The sequence below is a fragment of the Epinephelus lanceolatus genome, chromosome 19 (assembly GCF_041903045.1).
Source record: "Epinephelus lanceolatus isolate andai-2023 chromosome 19, ASM4190304v1, whole genome shotgun sequence".
Taxonomy (NCBI): Eukaryota; Metazoa; Chordata; class Actinopteri; order Perciformes; family Serranidae; genus Epinephelus; species Epinephelus lanceolatus.
In genome coordinates, this window is record NC_135752.1 from 31,073,483 (window position 1) to 31,095,326 (window position 21,844).

General features: G+C 39.0%; 1 protein-coding gene across 2 annotated transcripts in view; it reads left to right on the forward strand.

The window, feature by feature from the left end:
- igsf9a (immunoglobulin superfamily, member 9a) overlaps positions 1–15,395 on the forward strand; it is a 111,866-nt gene extending 96,471 nt beyond the window's left edge. For both annotated transcript variants that reach the window (XM_078161863.1, XM_078161862.1), the window contains exon 21: positions 1,549–15,395. In XM_078161863.1, coding sequence (XP_078017989.1) covers positions 1,549–1,712 — 164 coding nt within the window. In that variant the 3' untranslated portion in view covers positions 1,713–15,395. The remainder of the gene's footprint in view (positions 1–1,548) is intronic.
- The last annotated feature ends 6,449 nt before the right edge of the window (positions 15,396–21,844 follow it).

Below are 21,844 nucleotides of genomic sequence, written 5' to 3' on the forward strand. Positions count from 1 at the left end.
TTAGTATTGGATCTTTTCTGGTTGACCTGTTGTGTTTCACACACCAAACAACTTACAAAGTTAGCTACAGTTAGCTAGCGGCAAACTGGTACCGTGGTGGACAGCTTTACGGCTCTGTACATTTCGTACATGCTGTACGCTTCACTTTTTGTACAGATGAGATGCGCGCTGGACGTAGATTTCGCCATGTTACTGGCTTCTTCTTCTGTTTCACATTTAATGCTATTTGACTTCCGGGTCAAAGCCTGGGGTGGAAACTGTGGAGCATGAGCAGAACATATAGGCTATAGTTTGGGTCCGATTGACTGTATTTGTGCAGAAGTAATTTGATTCCATTTGCTTTATCTGTGTGTGTGTTAGTCCGAAATTGTTTCGTACAATTTCAGTCAGACTTCCATGTTCACATGTATTTTTTAAAGTCTGGTTTTAGTGGGGGTAACACAATAAATCAATTTTCTCTAACGTCATGTAAATGTGCTGAGAGACAGGACAAACTGTTAGCATCACACGGCTAACGTTACTTTAATGGTTATCAACAGGTTTAATGACAGAATCGAGTTGTTTCAGTGTCAGTGTGAGTTTTTCGGGAACATTTAACAGCTGCTATGTTAGCTCATGCTAACTGGGCACAAGCTAACTGACCATTTACCAGGTGGAAGACAGCTCCAGAGACGGATCTTCAACACTGCGTCTAAACTACATAACAGCAGCAACAGTCAGCTGAGTAGGCGGTCCTTAAGTATGGCACAGGACATATTAGCGTACACACCGCTGAAAGAATGTGAGACCACTTCTGAATGTGGTCTGAGAGGTCGGATCTCAAGGCACATTGAGGACATTGGGTGCAGTCACACCTGTATTTAGAGCTACCCACTGATGATGTGATCACCCAAGATACATGTTAATACCAAGTGAAAAATGTGTCAACTATGATTGACTGGTGACCTTTCTCTAATGATTTTAGTGGCACCTAGTGCTTACATATTGTACACTAGTAAATGTACACCTTTTGATAACTGATTTGTCTGCTGGTATAAAGCATACATATTCTTTATTCACTCTTAAATTTGATTTGATTTCTATGCAGTGAAGTGTTCTTTATTTGCTCAAATGTACATTCAAATCAGTGGGCTTGACTATCTTGCCATATTTTTTATTTTATTTTTTATACAAGACCTTTAAACTAAAATTCTGTGGCTTACAGTCGCAGTGTGGTATGCATGGTAGAGCGCAACATTTAACAGGCCATTACTGGAACACTTAGCAAATTTTAATCTGATCTAGGTGACATTTGTTAAGAACAAATTAACAGAAAGGTCAGGCATGTTGTTACTCTTTGGCTGCTTTGAATTAACCTTGCAAGCTAACTTACATTTGCACTCACAAGCCAGTATTTAATATCCAACCCTTAACCTGTGAGTGTTTCATATCTGTGGGAGTTCAGGGTGGAGGCGACAAAACCAACAGGCTGCAGACATTTATTAAAATAACGTCTGTGTTAAGATATCAGGAAACTCAAGGATAATTCCAGCTTCTTTTTACCCACAGGTTTGCTTCCTCCGTCGAATCTACTGAAGTCTGCGCCGTGCTGTAGTCTTCCCACAATGCAGTGCTCCACTAAGGCACAGAAAAATTGCCATCAGCTCTCTCTGCTCCTGGGGCATCAAAGCAGCTGCTCTGCTGAGCCAGAACCAGACACCGTGCTGTTCTGACAGCGCCAGCCTTCGGCTCATCTCACCTGGTGTGTCCTTTCACTTATTGACTCACATCACAAGGTGGCAAAAAGTGCATGTGGCAGAAAGTGAGCCTTTGTCTGATCGATCTTATTCCCTTTTACTGACAAAAAAAAATGTCCTTTAAGTACAGAATCGCTTTTAGGGAGGTTTTCTGCTTGGACTGTTTGTTCAGCTTCACTTGGAAAATAATGGTTTTCAACAAACCAGGTCTCAGTGAAAATAATAAAGACACAAAATCACCTTTACCCTTATGCAGAGCTTTAAAAGTTTGTTTTACTTTGTGACCCATCGCCATCACGCTCTTGGCATTTTCTTTTGAGAAAGTCTGCCAATCTGCCGATATCAAAGCTTTTCACTGTGCTGATGGATTCACCACGTTCTCTGTGTGTGGTTTGATATGCATTCATCATCCAGGGATGACTCAGTGGCTACACAAGGGACAAAACGATCTCAGTCATCATCAAGTGACTGGTTTAGGCTGGGGATGATTAAGTTTTTAGATATCATCCATCACCTTTGAGTTTAATAAGAGGTGTTTATGAAATGCCAATAAGTAAGGAAGATAAATAGAATTTGAAATGCTTTTCTGCTGCACTGTTACTGTTCTGCTTTAGTGTAACACTGTTTCTAAAAGTTTAATTTCCCAACAGAGATCATTATCAGCTTTTATACCCGTAAAATACTGTGAATTTTTGGAATCTAAAAACCTACGCAGTGTGGATAAAAGCCTTACTTTCCTCTCCAGGCCGTCTCCTTGTTCAGCGAAGCAAGACCTCTAATTAAGCTTGATAATTGAAGAGGGTCAAGACAACTTGTAGGGTTTGTCCTTGTTTATTTTTTTATGGACATAAATGCAATTCAGCTTTTACTTTTTTTTTCCTTTTGACTTTAATTTAGCGAGGATCAATTCACTGAGTGATGACTGTTTTTTTCCTCACAGCAGCACCTGCTTTTTACTCAGTCAGTTGTTCACATTGACACTTGGGAGCTGACAGAGGCACTGATAAGTGGCACCAGTTGAGTGGTTAAATGCTTTGTTTGAGGGCGCATCAACAGCAGGTACTGAGCACATCCTCGCAGTGCTGGGCAACAATTCAACATTATTGCTTATTGGCTTACAAAGGAATTTTGTAGTGATGCTGTCAGTGCACAAAATGCTGTTGTCCAAATTAAGAGTTACAGTCAAATCAAAAATTAACAAAACAATCTTTTGTTATTTGAGTGGTCAGTCACACGAGTATTTCATAACAACAAAGTTTTATTCATTCATTCATTTTCTATAATCGGCATCACCAGACCATTTCACAAATGTTTCTGGAACTTTTCTGTTCACTTTTCAACATCAAAAGGGCGTTGTCACCTGCTGCAGATGGAAATGCCTCTGGGCGCAATTCAGTAGACCTACGACCAATCAAAGCAACAAAACATGACATAGCGCTGAGCGTCAGACAAATGCAAACAGACTATAGCATGCAGGGGTGATCGGTAATGTAGCAAAGAACTTGTGTGTGTGAACGTGCTCACCTGGTGGAGCGGGCACCCCATGTTCAGGGGCTGTGTCCTTGCAGTAGCAGCTGCGGGTTCAGTTCTGGCCCGAGGCCCTTTGCTGCATGTCATCCTCCCTCTCTCTTCCCCCTTCACACCATAGCTGTCCCATCAAGTAAAGGCCAAAGCCCAAAGAAATATCTTTAAAAAAAAAAAGAATTTGAAATTAGTACTTCAACTGAATGCTCCACAGCAGCTGCAGCCATTTTGGTTGTTTTCAAAATGCCTCAAGGACACTCGGCTAGGCTAGGTTTGTGCTTGCCATCAGTCTAAACAAGGGTATGCGTGCCAAAAATGATGTCATCACATATTTTATGTAATGCAAATAAATCATGAGCTCGCACGTTTGTTTGGTTCCCCGGCTAGATTAATATCAAAGTGCCTGAATACAGTTTTGCCAACTATTTTCAATGTAAACTAGCAAAAGAGTGCTTGAAAAGTCCCTAGACATTGGTAGATGGTGGTCATGTACTAATTTGCATATCCGCGACCTCATTATGTAAGTTTTTAAATATTTACGAGATGTAAAAAGAAGAAGTAAAAAAATAAGTCAAGCTCAACTTAACTCACTCTAACTAGCCTTATCATTGGCTAATAGTTTTCAAGTTGCTATCATCTCATCATCATTAGGGCTGCAACGATTAGTCGACTAATCGATGACTAATCAACTATTAAAATAATCGGTGACTATTTTAGTAGTCGACATATCGGTTTGAGTCATTTTTCATAGAAAAGTACTATAAAAGTGCCCCAAAATACTCTTATTGCAGCTTCTTATGTTCAAATATTGGCAGCTTTACACACTCTTCCATGATGGTGAACTAAAACCCTTTGGCGTGAGAGAGACAAAGGGGCAACTAGGGGCTGAGAGAATTGATGCGCTGCGTACAGCTCTACAATGAAATAAGATTTTTCTTGTTTCATATACTGTAAAACTTCAATTAATAGCCAGAGGCTGTTATTATTTGCTTAAATCACTATAATCAACAGCTTGATAAAATAAAATATTGCTCAGCAAAGATTGTGAAATACAATCAAGTTGTTTATTTAAACGAGTATGAATATTACTTGTTCAAAAATTAGGCTTCAGATAGTATATCAATTATGAATCATTCATTTGATCTAGCTCCAACAGACAGCGCATCAGACAGAGAGTGAGTTACAACACTTGAGGATTACAGCATCTAACATACTGACACAACACCACTTTATCCTGTTAAAACCATACTCGCAACTTGGATTAATCTTTTGATCTGAAGACCCTTACGGACTAAAGGAACATTAATAAGTTCCAGGATAATCAAGGAATGAACATTGGACACAACCCGGTTTTATACATCTGAAGAACTTCTATTAAAAAACTGAACTGTTTGGCAGCCAGACCAGGCATCTAATTGAGACAGGTGTTTAATGGTCAAAATGTGTAGCAACACATGGCTAGTAGAAGGGACTGGGTGTTTAATTGGGACTAGGCTTTTAATTGAAGTCAAAAAAGTGGCAACATGTAGCGGCCATTGTTGATATTGTGGCAGGCGGTCACAAATAAATCGATGTATGAGACGAAATCACCTGTCGCTCTCGACAAAAGAGTCATCGACAGAAGATGACTCATGGACTTTCACGGGGCAGCTCTGGTATGTAGGTTGTTGTGTAGACTGTGGAATCAGACACTAGAATAAAGTCACTAATGTAGTGACTAACTAAGTTAAAACATATTAGATAAAAGGAGAAGGTGTGCAGATCAGTGATTGGTTGTTTGGTACACACATTCACATCTCATTCACGTGTCTGTCTGGCAGATGATTGGTTGACTGAACGTGCTGCTGCTCTCCCCCGCTTGCTGAACACAGTCTGTCCACATGAGAGCACATTCACTGAGAAATATTGACTCTCTTCGTGGGAAGGGAGCACAAATTAATTTTGCTTAGCCACTTACTGGTGCGACTGGGCACTCGCATGTGCAGAGTTTCATCTGTTCTAAGTCCAAACAGTGGAGCACAGTTCATTACACCCAACGTCAGATCTTTTATGTGGCATATCCTGAAAATTGGACACCACTGATCTCGCTCAGCCTCGCTTACCAGTGTAAATTAAGATTGTTCCTGTTAGCTCTGGGGGCTCAAACCAGCGATGTTCCTGGCACTAACCTGCCACCTCTGCTCCTAACCCTGCTGAGAGCAACATGCTTATGCCACACGCTCTCTTTTCTTCATGAACAATGGAGGGAAATTGGGTTTCGCTTGCTGCACTAGCTCTAGGCCTTCACATTAGTCAACCAAATAATTAACTCAGAGCTCCACAGTGTACCAGAACATTGTGGTGTATCCATCCTATAATTGAAATTCACTCATAGAGGCTACATTTACTGCAAATCAATGTTTCACTTCTGTAGAACATTTCCTTTTCCTGGTGTACACATAATGTACCTCAAACCCTACGTGCTGCTCTGGGGATTTGTAGTCAGCACTACTTTTTTTTGCCTACGTTTTTGAAATTGAATCTAAATATTGTGTTTCTAGTGCAGCAAACAAGGAAAAGTATGTTAAAATATTTTTAAATATACTGGATTAAAGAGCTTTAAAGACATGATTCTGCCATTCAGTGCTAAAACCTGAGGGAACGGCTATAAACGTTCTAGCAGGAAATGTACGTATTATTTGGATAAACCGTTCTTTATAATACAACATCACAAAGGAAACCTGTCCACAAGGAGTCGTGGACAACAGCGAGGGCTCATAAACCTGATTGTTATACTGCTACCTTTTTCAGTTATTGTGTGTACTTAGGAGGATTAGCTTTAAAGCAAGCAGTCTTTTATTATGGCCATTAAGCAGCGAATGAATTATTTGCAAATGCCAGGAAGTGACTCTCGAAGCTAGAAACCAATCAAGGTCTTATGAAAAGAAATGTCATATACAAATTGAAAAGTGTAACCATAGGCTGCTTATGTTAGCTTGGTAAGGTCTAAAACAACAATTAGTGAGTAACTTGAGTCTTTATGCAAGTGAATGTCAGCAAAATGTTAAAGTTTCCCAGACTGGCTTATCTGTATTTAAATCAGTCGGTGGTGATAGCACACTAGACGGCAAGTTTTTGTTTCTAGAAAAAAATGACACACTTACAATGTCTTTTTTTAAAATCTACCACTTCTACCAATTTTCACTGGAAAAATACCCAGATTTATTTTGACTGCAGCAGACCAGTGTGAACTGATTCTACCCTCACAGAACAATCAGAAGTTGTCTTTTCCGCTGCAAGACGAGGGTGTTAGCTGGAGTGAAATGCAAATAAGCTGCTGAGTGTGAGTCCTTCTATGTGATTAAAAAAACTCCAACTGTTAAAGATCAGAAAGTTTGAGCTGCAAATGGTATTGTAATATTCCAAGTCTCACCTGCTTTTTTTGTATTATTACTTTTATAAATTGGATTTTCACACATTAAAAAAATAATACATTGATAATCTCAGATGTTTTCAAAGCCTCTGAAAACTTAAAATCTGTTGTATTTCCCAATGCCTTGAAATATTCATGACTAAAAAAGAAACCTCTAAGACTGACCTTGACTAAAACAACCCATCGAGTGTCATCAGATTCTGTTTCAAATGCTACTTAATCCTGATTTGTGCGCAGAAGTAGTTTTCCATCCCAGCCAAGACCATTTCAAACCAGTGGAAGAGAAAGTGAATGTGATTTTTGCATTGCGTTTTGGATTATGTCAGAAAATAAGCTCTGTGGCTAACACAAGTTTATGATACTTACAGGTTTTGTTCAGCGAGATAATCTTCACATATGAACACCTTTCATACCACATTTGAAGCTTAAATGTGATCGCCAGAAGTAAAAAGCTAACATTAGGCTTTAACGGACTACATGACTACTCCACGGTCGCATGACTCTTTACGTCACCGCCACTAAGCTTTCAACTGATTTCGGCCACTTTATTTTAAAAACATTGTATAATGGGGAAATCGGACTGTTTAAGCTAAATAAGAAGCTGTAATGGCGGACTGCCAGCACTCTCGCCTGTTCGGGCTTTACGTCACCGCCACTAAGCTTTCAACTGATTTCGGCCGCTTTATTTTAAAAACATTGTTTAATGGGGAAATCGGACTGTTTAAGCTAAATAAGAAGCTGTAATGGCGGACTGCCAGCACTCTCGCCTGTTCGGGGGTGATGACATTTAATGTCCCTGACAGGGTTTGTAGTCGTATTGAGCAACTTGTTAGCAACCGCCTTTTTTACGACACGTAAAAGCTTCAAAATTCACAAGTAGGGTATTTAAGGACGTGTTTTCTGTCGTAGAACAAAACCTGAAACTCGCTTAAGCTTTTGTTAACCACAGACCTTATTTGAGGCATTTTACCAAAATCCCATTCAAAAAACGTATTGACTTTTAGACAAGAGAACCGGAAGTGCTAAAAGCGCTAACGGAGTTCCGGGTTTACTGGCACACTCTATAGGGTGGGTCATGCCTTCACCATCCTGGGGAAGAAACACTGACATTCAGGGCAGGTTATGTAGCAAATCTGGGTTAGAGTCTTGCATGATTTTGCAATTCCCTACGTGATCTTGCGATTCTTGGGTGAGCTCATGATTATTTTGTGATATTGCGAATCCAGCTGCCTCACAAGGTAACGTGTTGAGGGCAGATATGAAGGAGGAGAGTGAAGCTGTGAATACAAAAACATGCAAAATGGAAATAACCACCAAATCATTTCTTAATTGAGTTTACAGAACAATCAGCTACTGTATCATGATATATAAACTATTAAAGTGATATAAAATCACATATACTGTGGCTCAGCCCTAATATGGATGCCCAAATATTAAACTTAAATCAACACGTCAATTGACAAACTTTAATGTCAGCATCATAGGAAGAAGTAATTAATAAAGTTATTGTTTCATTGGATTTATTAGATCTAAATTAACACCTGCAGACATTCAGTGCATGTTAGAGCTTTAAAAATAGTTAGCAGGTTTTTCTTGGCAACAGCAGCTTCTCTGTCCTCACTCTGCTCCTTTTCCACAACCTAAACCAGAGGCAATCTGTGATGGCGCACAGATATACAGCTTGATTCTGCTCTTTTGACACTGAGTGGGCAGCTGACTTCATTGACTGATAAAATACTTGTCTTACATCTGAACCAGCTTCCAATTAAACTAATGGTATTAGTACTGCAGCACCAGACAACCCCCATCTCAAGAAAATGATCGGAGGTAATGTCATAGTCATCTTTTTAATCCTCCGCAATTCCATTTGTTTAGACTTTTATATCACTGTGACATCAGCGATTATGGGGTGGGACAAACACATATTTCTTGTTGTCTGTGGCTGTGGGGTAGAGTTTTGCTGAGAGCAAACAAAGAAAGCAGTAATGAGTGTGTATGAGAGCAGCCCGGGTGCGGGCACTTCAGCAGCTCATTTCAAAGACAAACACTCGTGGCATTCAAACGACAAAACAGCAGTTCACACTGACAGGTAACATTTTTTGTTTTTTTAGTACGACTACATGGTGTGAATTTATCAGCCGTACAGCCTTCTTCTTAGCACAATCTGTAGCTGTCAACCCAGCCGTGATTGGTTGTTTTTGAAGTGATATTTTTCCGTGAAGACGTTTACTTCATCCTGGGAGTCCTTTTCTTAGCTTTCTATACAGGAAGTGACACAATGACAGCTTGATTATTACCTTTATAGAGGGAGGGTGCATAAGAGCGGAGGTACAATGCGCTATATAGATGGGGATCTTTCTTTTGTTCATTGACCCTTGACAGAAATAATTCAAGGGCTGACAGTTTGATGTGACAATTAGTTGTTGGTGTATTTTCTGAAAAACGACTTCCCATGTAGTTCATGGAGTTTCATTATGAGTTAAGCATGCTTAAAAGAAACTTTGACTTTCAGAGTTAGAGTAACACCAGTCCTAGTTGATTTGATGACACTCGTGGTTACTGTGGTAACAGCATGTGCAGTGAAATAACCTTAATGCTGCATTGACACTATGAACGACAGCATCAGGCTGCAAGTCATTTTCAATGGAGATGGTTACATAAAGCTACAAACTGATGCCTGACACTTGTCGCTGTGGACGCCTATAACACGCCCAATGCGCTACAAATTAATTGAGCAGGTCTTAACTTGTTTCAGCATTTGAATGATGCCAATTTATTCAACCTTTATTTAACCAGGAATAGTCTCAATGAGATTCAAAATCTCTGTTTCAAGGGAGTTCTGACCAAGACAGCAGCATGAAGAATTTCACATAAAAGACCAAAAGCACAACAGCAAAAAGTTTAAACCAGTGGTTCCCAACTGGTCCAGCCATGAGGTCCAGATTTCTCCTTAGCTATTAGTTTAAGGTCCACACTGTGTAATACATTCGGCGTCACACTTGGGATTGGCCATGTTGTCGAGCTAGTTTGCTGTCTGTTAGTCACTCACTCTACAGCAGGAAACAGTACTTCAAAATAAAAGGTCTGTACTGGAAATTTGGTTTAAACAAACAGCATAAAAATTCATAAATAAAAACAACCAACAGACTTAAAACAGATGCAATTTACAACAGCCAGTTGAATGAGCAGTACCCGGACAGATGCATTCAGTGGTCAAAAGGTTGTCAAGCCTGTTTTTAAAATCTCCCCTGCTAGAATCTAGTTTAAGGTGACTCCAAGATGAGGGAGCCAAAACTTCAAAAGCACTTTCAGCAAAGATAGTGTGGGTTTCGGGGAATCATATATTGTAAAACATCAATTAGTAGCCTGAACTATTATTTGCTTACATCACTGAACTCAACAGGCTTAAATATGGGACAGGCCTTTAATCCCTTTTCAACAAAACTTTTGCTCTATTAAAACGAGAAACACTATCATTTTTTTTATTCAAACCAGTATAAATATCACTTGTCTAAGAATTCAGCTTTGAATAACATATCAAATATGAATCATTCATTTAATCTAGCTCCAACAAACAACACATAAGAGAAGGAGATTTACGGCACCCAGCATACATTTTCATTTTTATGAAAAATACTTTTCATTCTTTGATCCATGGATCTTTATGAACGAAAGGAATATGAATTACTAACAGGGTAATTGAAGAATGGACACAAATTCTGACTTTATGACAGCTTCAGAGAAAAGGAGTCGCTTGTTCTTTCGTCATGGCGCTGTATCTCAATGAATCACAGTCTTCTCTGGCGCTCATGACTTCAGTAGAATGAACTGAATGATTGTGTTGTGGAGAATCTAATCAAGCTAACAATGTGTAGCATCCCCATACAAACAACAAAAGTTTATAGATTTATAATTGTATGTGCGATTTTTAACAGCTAACTAATGTTAGCTCCAGTGGGTAGCCAACAACCTGTTTTTTTACATGCAGAGAAAAATGAACTGCTTGGTAATCATACCAGGCCTTTATTTGTCAAAATGTGTAGCCACACTGGGTTAGTAAAAAGGACTGGGCTTTTAATCAGGACTAGGCATTTTATTGAAGTTTTACTATACATGAGTTGTCCACATGACTGAGGGTTGCAGCTACTGATAGTTTCAGGAGTTAGTAGAAAACATAAATAAGGAAGCAGATCATGTAATATGGATTTATAGAGAAAGGTTTACCAGTGTCCCATTCTACAGTTGTATGGAGAAGACAAACCAACTTTCTCGTACAAACTGCACTGATGTATATGTGTATGAATCAGTGACAAATCGCAGCGCATGGTCCACGGAATCTACAGGCAAGATGTATTTGCATGCATATATCAAATGACACTATAATCAATTAGTTGACCAATCATGTTTTTGTTTCTAGCTGGGGTTCTGTGTTATTTAGCTAAGTTAGCTGAGGCTATGTTAGCTTTATGTGCGTTGCGATGCACACAGTGATGTAATGGAGTGGCAAAATGTGTCAAAATGAGGCTCAAAAATTGATCAAAAGCTTAGATATTTTATTGACCACAAACAAACTTTAGATGACATTTAGTCATGGTGCTTTATGGCAAGCAACAGACACACACAAGCCTGCGATGACATAACTACGTTAACGAGCTTCTGAGAAACACTTCAGCAGCGACTTGGTGGTAATGAAGCAGGTCAGGCTGTTGCGTTGTCGCCTGTAGTGTGAACACAGCATAACACTCTCTGGGCAGCTACTGTGTCAGAAATACAACACAAGGGCAGCTGTTGTGTCTGTTTACAGTGCAACATGACAAAATAACATTACTTTAGCAAAGAAAGCTACAAATCTGCTGTTAAAAAAAGCTGAAAATGGCCGATGCATTGTATTAGAGATACATTATTAATAACACAAAAACATAGCATTAACTGCTTGACAATAAAGCCAGGAGTGAACAGTAAACAGTGAGGCTGTTATCAATGAGATAAAATAAGGAACAGTAACAGTGGATTATGAACTGAAGCTTGTGAAGGCAATTTGTATGGCGGACCCCGCCACTCACATTGAAAGCCTGTTAATCAGAGAGGTAATGACAGAATGTAGAAATATTCAGTGGCTGATTCTAAATACTCTCAAAAAGGGGTTTGATTTCATAAGAATCTGAAGGACTATAAATCAAAGAAAAGTTCACAAGTCATCTCTAAGTCAAACTCTCCTGGAATGTAAAGTCAGTCCATTATCTTCAGTAATTTGCTCACGCACACCTCAAAGCACGATCACTGACAGAAACTGAACTCGCTCGTTTTACCTGGAGGCCAAAGCACGCGCTCAATTAAAAGTTGACAATCTGTACTTTTCTCTTCAGTGGAAACTTTTAGTGTGACATGCAAGTTAGATGAGTTTACAACTCTCATGCATTTTGAAGTTAAAACCCAGAAATGTTTCCCCCCCTGAAACCCACACTTGTTTAATCATTACTCATGCCAACCAGCGCGGTGACGAAAATTCATCAACAGAAGGTTAAGTGACAGAAATTGCAATTGTGAGTCGGTTAAGCTGTTTAACAAGCAGCAGAGGCAAACATTCACTTGTTTCAACTCGTCAAATATTAGGATTTGCTAATTTTCTTTGTTTTATATTGTAGATTTGGATTTGAACTGTTAGTTGGATAAAAAGCAATTCAGTGTATTCTCAGCAAGCGAAATAACAAAAAGACATAATTGAGGGATACGTGGAATCAAACATCTTGCAGCGTTGCAACAACAAGAAAATTGTAAATGAAAAGCACACATGACCAGTTTCCAGCTGCACAACAGTGACATTTTCATATCGTGTTCTGCTGTGATGAAGGCGTGTATGTTTCATTTAACCTTGCAGACATAATTATTTTTGTGTTTTTCCATCTTCGAGTGGACTTCAGCAGGTATTTTATTTTGCATGACGGAAAGAATGAGGATGGCAATTAGCCCTTGTTGCTGAGGATAAGCCGTGACTATTATCTCCTGCCAAGTGTAAAATTAGTGTGATTATCAGCAATATTACCATAGAAATATGGTAGGACGTGGATAATTTAAAGATTGAAACCTAAATGGGAGTTTTTCAATCAGTCCATCTGCACATCCAGCATTCAGTCGGAGAAGCGAGAATTCACAACATGTCAGCGAAGTTAATTACTTCACCGAATGCCTCCCAGCAGAGTGTGGAATAATAGCATCAGGGGAGAGAATGACTTTTCTTCTGTTGTATTGGTTTTATAGTACAGCAGAATCTTTCTTAACCCCTATTTCACTTTAATTAGGCATTTGCCCAAGAGACTTACTTTTTGAAAAACATCTGTGCTCTTGTTATCCCAAGGGCAGTAACCTTGCAGTAAGCGTTTCTTATTCTCCCATTGATTACAAAGCGTGTTCATTCAGAATTGATAACCTTATTATAATGGGTGGTTTTACCCTGTCCTTGGGAATGCACTCGTAGAAAACACATATCTGAGACCAGTTTCTCACAGCGCATGTTGACATTACGAAGCACTTTGGGGGGAGGGTTTACTCTTGAAAAATATGTATGACTGATATCAAACTGCTGTCCTTATAACTTTGGACTTCTTCATAGCTGGAAATGGAGACTAATTTTTTACTACAAGGAAAATATGTACATTAATATTGATAGAAACAGGAACATATACAGATTTATATGATTAAAAGTGAAACATATATTTGTGTGTGCTGTATTTATGGAGTTTGCAGCAGTGGTTGCAGTAATGTTTACAGCGATGACAATGTAATGGAATAAAAGCTCATCAATATGAAAAAATATGTAAAAGAAAATGTTCGTTTATAAGGCAAGTTTTCTTATTAGTTTTCTTATTAGGAACCAGAGGTGTCAGATTTCACAAAATCTGAAAAGACTTGCAACTCGACTTGGACTTTAACACCAATGACTCATGACTTCAATTGGACTTAAGGTTTTGGCTTGGAAAATAACTGATACCTTTCCCCAAGACCAAAGATTAAAAATCTAAAGTATAAGTGTGCCACAAATCAATTAATTTCCCTTGATTTCCTTAATCATTATTGGAATAACAGGAAACAACAGCTTAAGGGTGCTTTCACACCTGCAATGTTTGGTTCAGTTCAATCCAACTCAAGTTTGTTTGCCCACAAGGTGTGGTTCGTTTGGGCAGGTGTGAACACAGCAATCACACTCAGGTGCGCACCAAAACAACCAGACTGAGACCTTCTTGAAGAGGTGGTCTTGGTCCGGTTACAAATGAACTCTGGTGCGGATCATTTGTGGTGAGAACGTGTTCCGACCTGGATGTGAAGCAACTGCAGTCACATGACACATTGTTTGGGTTAAACATGAGCATGTTACAGTCCTGGAGGATTATTAATATGCACCTCCTCCTGTACTGCCTTAATATGCACATTCAGCACATCCAATGCATCAAAACATTGTTTTCTAGTTGGAGCCGCGCCTCGTTTTCAAACTGTATGGTTTGACTAAAATGAACAATGACAGCAATATAGTCCACGATGAGCAGCGCTAAAATCAACCTGCGTAGTTGTCCCTCCATTGTGACGTTACAAAGTGTCACATTTATCTTGCAAGTGTACTCTTCTTCAACGTTTGGTTTACTTCCTGGATTTTTCCCACATGGAAATTCTGACCAATCAAGAGCAGCTTTCTCACACAAGGCATTTGATCTGGTCCGCTTGTAAATGCTGCCGTGAGAACATGAACCAACCAAGGCAATAATGCAGCTTTGTGACAAAATAAGTCCCTGATTCAGACCAAAGCAAGACAACTCTAGGTCTGAAAGCAGCCTAAGTGACAGGAAACACCTTTTAATGTGTATTGGAAAGCTTGTAGGTGTGTCAGCTGATACTGCTCGTTTGTGAGGTACTATAAATTGTCATGATGTATCAATTCTTTGACTTTCTCCCGGGTAAACCCTCAAATGTCCAATCCTATGTGTTGAGTCTCTTTATTCCACAACAACAACGTCATGTAACTTAGCTCCATTGGACGCAACAACTTCAAACAAACTTGTTTTAACAAGCGAGTACAAATATTTTAAAAAAAAAAAAAAATGTGATTTTTAAATTCTATATATCATTACTATGTTGTTAAAATGATGTTAAGTTTGGTGAAGAGGGCATTCAACTTTTTGAGGACTCGAAACTCAAAGTTTAGGACTTGTGACCTTACTTGTCTCGTCATGTCTCAAAGACTTGAGACTTCCTTGTGACTTGCAAACCAATGACTTGGTCCCACCTGTGTTAGGAACTCCTTTTGTTTATGTTTGGATGAGGAATTTTGTTTTTAAATATTGGCGTATTGTACTTTTTAGTGTCTCATTTAGATTTATTTGTATATTGTTGATTGTATAAGCAGATTTTGACTTTAGTTGATTAGTGTTTTTTTATGTTTTGTGTATTTTTGTGTCATGTAAAATGATAAAAGACATTTCTTGGATAAACATATGCAATCCCTGAATCAGGGTTTACATTATATCAATTGAAAATGCAATACTGTAAAACATTTAAGAATTCACGTACAGGGACGTTTTGCTTCTTTGCATATGTTTGTAAATCGCTTTTGTCTCTCGCTGCCTCCTTCATCTATTTTTCCCATGTAAATCATAGTCTAAAGCCCAGCAGGGTAGCACTGTATGCAATGAATTTTTTGTTTTAATAAATAAACATGAAGCATTTGTACCATGCACAGCCTCGGGTTACTCCACTTCACTAACTTACAGAATCATCACATTACATTGTTGATCAGACAGTGGAACAAAAGGTGTTCGCAGCCATCGATCTGACTCTCCTTCGCCAGAGAAGTAACATGGAACCTCAAACTGACTGGTATTCCCCTTTGCTTATTTTGAGTGTTTTGCATACACAAATACTTTCAAAATCAATGGAACTTTGTTGATCCGAACCCTCTTTGAAAAACGGGGCTATTTTGGGAAAACATAGGCGCTCAGCGGCATGGGAATGAATCGGCAAAGTTTATTTTCAAACTATTTAAGAAATAGATATACATGGTGAGAAAGTGTAGCCTTCAGGTTGTGGTACTCCTTCTGTTTGCAAAACATTTCCCGAGAAGCCTCGGAAAGGAAATTGATGGTTTTAAAGATTATGGTTTTCAGTTTTGTCAGCCTCGGATGACACAGCTTCTTTTTCATCTGCCTCCCTCCATCTCATTTGGATTGTGATCATGACTGTGTGCGATTATCATGGATCACTTCTGGAGATGGACTGAATTCACAGTAGTTTAACTGTGTCAGCAGGTAAGCCCTGTAACTGGCATATTAGAAATAGACAGTTGGTTCCTATCGGGTGAGACATGCAGAGCCTAACAAAGCCAATATGCACTTGTAACCACTTTTCATTTAACTAGCGATAATATTCTAAGTAAGTCTATTTATATTAACACTGATGTTATATGCCTGTACAAACTAAAGAGGGCTTTGTGGAGAAGTGAAATATAACCCTCATTACCACTTTTACCATGACGACTGACTCTCCTTCCTCACACTACAATGAGCCTCTCCAGGCAGTCACTGTGCTTTCTGTGGTGCCTGACAAAACCTCTTTGTTGTTCCAGAAATCACCATGAAGCTCTCACAGCCTATCAAGTAGCTCAAGAATTAAAAAAAAAACACATTATCAAAAAGATTATTTAGCCTATAATTTTCACATCATGAATTTGAAATTATAAGTTTCTCACATGAGCCCCGCCACCCGACGGAGAGACACTCACACACACATAAATCAAATGAAGACGCTAACAAATTGAATAGCTCATGAATACCTACACTACCAGTTGGGTTGAGTGGGCATTTTCACGCTTCCTTAGTAATTACAGCACTAAACCTGGCAAATGTGTCTATTTAATTATAGCACTGTCAGACAATAATAAGAGAACAGCGAGGAGGATTGGCTGCTGCTTCTACTGTACAAAAAGAATACTTAAGACAAGGTAACTAATCCCTAATAATGACCGTTAATATTTAGCCGCATTTGTCAAAATAGTTGGCGCTTTAGTGGTGACAGAACCACATTTGTGAGATTGTGTTGCATCTCCAGGGTAGTTAGAGAGGTAAAATAGCCTGTAATTGGGGCATAATGCTCAATTGAAACAGTTTTGATGAGGTCCATTCCAGTCTGGGCCAGTTAACCTTCAGGAGATAAAACCTCACACTGTCTGCTGTGTAAGAATCTGATGGCTCGCCTTCTGATCTGGTGTGACCGATGAACTTCTGCACTGTGTTGGTTAGATAACACAGACGCCACGACACCTGGATCTCTTTATAGATTACCTCCGCACAGGGACACAGAACCTGCATGTCAATCACGCTGTCTGCTCCGGCTCCTCTCCCACAGGGGAATTGTACAGAGAGGACGTGGCAAGATATTAACCGTAGAATAAAATCAATTATACAGTAAGACACCTGACGAGCACACAGGGAAACAGAACCTGCATGTCAATCACTCTGCCTGCTCCAGCTCCCACACACTGAAGATATAAAACTGAAGTTTGCTTCATTTGCTGCAACTTTAAAGGGTAACTTTGGTGTTTTTCAACCTGGACTCCTTTTCCCACATGTTTTGTGTCTGAGTGACTAATGGGAGCAACAACTTTTGAAAGTGGTCCAGTATTGAGCGAGAGGGCAGCAGTCTGCAGCAGCAAAACAGGTGGCAATGTAATCAATTGGGGCAATTGCACACCCTCAATATATGTCCACTTAAAGTGCTTGTATTTGCCACGGACAGGTTCAGATTATTATTCTAAGTGTCCAACAAAATTATGAAAAGTTTATGCTCATGTGTTTGTGTCCACTTCCTGTTTTATATTGAAATGTGTTCTCATTGGGTCTCATTCATGAAAAGTGAGTAAATCTGTGTGTAGATTTGCACATAAAAGCCTACGCTACTAAAAACCTACTCCGGATTCAGGAACGCCACGGGAAACTCAGATTTGATCCTAAACGTGTGCGTGTGATCATGAATGCCAATCCATCGTAAAGTGACAGCGCGCTCCCGGTAATCAGCAATTAGCATAAATCCCCGCCCATGAATAGCCAATGACCACCATATAAGGAGGTGTAGGTGAATCCAGTCGACCTGTCAGTCATGGCGCAAACAAAGAAAGCGGAGCGGAGATCGAAATAATTTTGGGTGAAGTGGACTTAAGAAAAACATTTTATTTTCTTCAGTTAGTAGTGGTGTGACAGGGACAGGCAAAGCGAAGGCCTGGAGGGAGGTAACAGATGCTGTTAATGTGGTACAAAGAACCATGTCAGAGGAGAAGCGTAAATGGTTTGATATGAAACTGGAGGCAAAGAAACGCATAAGCACACACACAAAAAAATACAGTGGTCACCAAACAAACAGAAGATTCATTTGTGGGGTTTTGAATGAAGTGGGAACGGGAACCCAGAGATGTTTTGTGCTTAATGGATAAACTCTAAATCAGTGATGGCTGTCGGAATGTAGAGCTATTTAACATTTATTTTAACAAATGATATGGATAACATATAACCTACAACATTTTGTATGCATCGTCTTCAAATTATTTGAATCTTAATAGCCTAAAGCTCTGTTTTATACAACATAAATTAAATATTTTTCAAATCAGATTTATTCATTCAAATGATCCAAAAAAAAAAAAAAAAACCAACAGAAAACATGTTGTCTCAAATAATTGGCGTGTGCTCCTTCGTGGCTCCACCACCTGCTGCTCCTGCTGCTCCTGCTGAACCCAGGCACCGAGGCCGAAGAGGCTGTGATCCGGCTGTCCTTACGGATATTTTTATTATCATCATTCAACATGTAGAAAGAACGTGTAATCTATTGAGTCGATTTACATAGATAATTCACAGTCATGAACCTAATCTGGATCTTAAACCTGCTAATTGCCAACTAATTTAACTAAATGTGTTATATTTTTAATATTTTGTCACGTGTTTCAAAGGCAACTGTGTATTGTGTACATAACAGAGCGCAATACAAGTTAAAATTGTAATTTCCAATAGTGACAAGCAATATTTATGTGCTTTACTAAATTTACACAAGCACTATGAGTGGTCAGGAGCAGGAGTAGATTTTGTTAGTAGCTACGAAAAGATCGGAGCTACTAAAACATTGATGAATGCAGACACGCATGTAAATTTCCGTCTGCAAACAGTTTACACCCAAATTCCTTTTGCTCACATTTCATGAATGAGACCCATTGTGTTCAGTGTTTCTTTACTTCCTGAGTTTTCCGCCTTTGTTAATTACCTCATGTGTTTCACCTGTGCCTTGTTCCACTCACCTCCAAGTAGTTAGCAATCAGCCCTTGTGTATTTTAAGCTCAATGTTTCCCCTGTTCAGTTGCCAGAATTGTCACTCTACTGTGTTCGTGCTCTCCATCCTTTTTCCTCGTGTTTGATTTCTTGGTTTCTGACTCTGCTTGGATTTATGGACTACTGGCTTTTGCGTGATTTCTCTGAATGGCCTTTTCTGCCTTCACTGGCTGTCTTCATGTGTACGACCCCCGACCTCGTAAGTAAAGATTTGGGTTTGATAAACTGTTCTTGGTGTTTTGTGCTTTCCTTCCCAAATGAATCCCTAGTTCGTTACACTGAGACCTATGTGTTAAAGAGTAAAACCGTTTTTGTGTGTCTCAAAACAGCCCCGAAATTGCCATCAACAATCCCACCAGACTCCATTTAAATAAACAGTAAATTTAGTGTGTATAAAGCCAGCATATTTTCACATCTAACTGGATGATAAAATAAGGTTTTATTTCAACCAAACTGGAGCTGCTGATTGTTGGAACAGTGGAAACACAAACCAAGACAGCTTTTGTGAGTTTTAGTTTGTTTTTGTGGACTTTTAATGAAGTGTGATTTACGATGATAAAATTACTGTTTATTTAAATGGAATCTGGTGGGTTTGGTGATGGCAATTTCAAGACTATTTCTGGTTGCACAAAAAGAATCTCACTCTTTAACAAAAAGGTCTATCTCTGTCTGCCTCTCATACTTAGAATAACAATTGGAGTCTGTAAGTGGCAAAAACAAGAACTTTTGGTGGACGTACATTGATGCACAATTGCCCCAAGTGGTTACATTGCAGCCTGTTTTGTTGCTGCCAGCTGCAGAGGTCTCAGTCAATACTGGACCAATTTCAAAAACAGTTGTTGCAATTAGTTACTCGGACAAAAAAACATGAAAAAATGCGGTCCAGCTTGAAAAACACCAAAGTTACCCTTTAAAGGGTAACAGCAAAGACAACTATTTTTAAGTACCAGATTCTTAAAATCAATATATCGACAGGTTGTGACATACGTTATAACACTGTGGGAAACAAAAATATTAACAAAATTGATGATGATAATAAACGGGCCAAAAGAAATGACCACCACCTCTCCCACAGGAGGAGAGTTTGTCCCTGCAGTCATAAATAAACTGTAACCAGATAGATTTTGTGTGATTATAACAAGAAATTAAGATACATATGTCACCATTACACTAGTCAAGTCAAATCTGTGATTATTTGAAAATGTTACATTTATTTGCAATTGAAATCGAGGTCATCATCATCACAGGCTTTGAATGGATCATTAATAATATATATTCTTTTAAAAACAGGTTTCAGTGCAGAGCTGAAGTTGACCTCGCTCTAGCAAATTCACTAACCTCTTACTGCTGCCACAATTTTCTATCCAACCCTCAATCTTTAAAATGGGCATTAAATACATTTTGTGGAAAAGCACATCCAACACTAAATTCCGTTTTGAGGAACATTTACAGTGAAGGTATTTGCAAAGGTTTCACTGCCATTGCTCTTCTTGTTTTCCGCTGCCGGCTGCTAAAGAATGATTAGTAATTCTAGTCATGCTGTTATCATCCCTCTGTGGAGGGAAATGTTGGTCTGTGGCCTATGTTGTTGTTTGGTGTAACATTTAGCTCCGGACTGAAACATGGCAAGAACAAGGCGTACCAGATGGATTGTCATGAGATGTACATTCATCACGTCTTCCTTGGGATTAATTTAAACAACTTTGATGAGCCCTTGACTTTCCCTCGAGCGCCACCCCGAGGTTGACATATCCTCCTGAGACTTGGCAATTTATATTTGTCCTCTGTGCGTGCACGCAGCCTATTTGAGTCCTGATGTACTGTACAGAGAACATCCTGGGCTTCCTAATGATGTAACACACATGGGGGTGTGACCAACACTACACATCATTCTCCTCAGAAAGGAGAATTGCAAAAACACATTTTATGGCAGCAAGGGAGATAAGTGATGGAATTTATAAAGATATATTATTTCTGTTCCGCATGAGGATGTTGTTGTTTTCTTTATGAGAGTCTTAATATTATAATCAGATTTTAGACTTGTTTGTTAATTTCAAGCCTTTCAAGACACAGATTTTAACCCATGTCCTTTGTGGGGGACAGTGGGCATTGCTTCTTCTCACTTCAGAAAACAAGAACATTTTAGATATTGGTCCCTAGATTATGTTCACCCAGTTTCATGCAGATCGGTCAAACTTCCTAGGAAGAGACCGATTTGAAGTGTTTTTCAAAAAAATCAAAATGGTGGAAAATCTATATAACTGGAAGTTATGGGTTCTGGAGGCAAATGTGTTCCTCATGAAGAGAGGCATCTCTGTGCAAAGTTTCATGTCTCTACAACATACAGGGCATGAGATATGCCCATTCAAAGTCTGCAATTTCAATCGGTTGCTATAGCGCCCCCCTTTGGCCAATTGATGTAATTTTGCTTCATTGGCATCCTCCATGACCCTCTACCACTGTGCCAAATTTCACATGGATTGACCAAGTCAGTGAGGAGAAAAACGTGGAACAGACACGCAGACAGACAGACAGAGTTTTCGTCATAGTAAGATAAGATACTGCAAATGGAAATAAAGTTTTCTTTGACAAACGTGGTCCTGACTGAAATGTAATAAGTAATGTAACTATTGGATAATTCATCAAAGTCATGCAATGCATTACATTTGATCGCTTTTTGATTACTTTTCTAACAAATGTTTAAAACTGCAATGAAAGCGAAAAATCTCAAAAGAAGCATGGGATTATTTGGATGTCACCTCTTTATAATCACCAACATTTTGATTAGTAACTAAAATTGTATGACTGTTTTTTCTAAA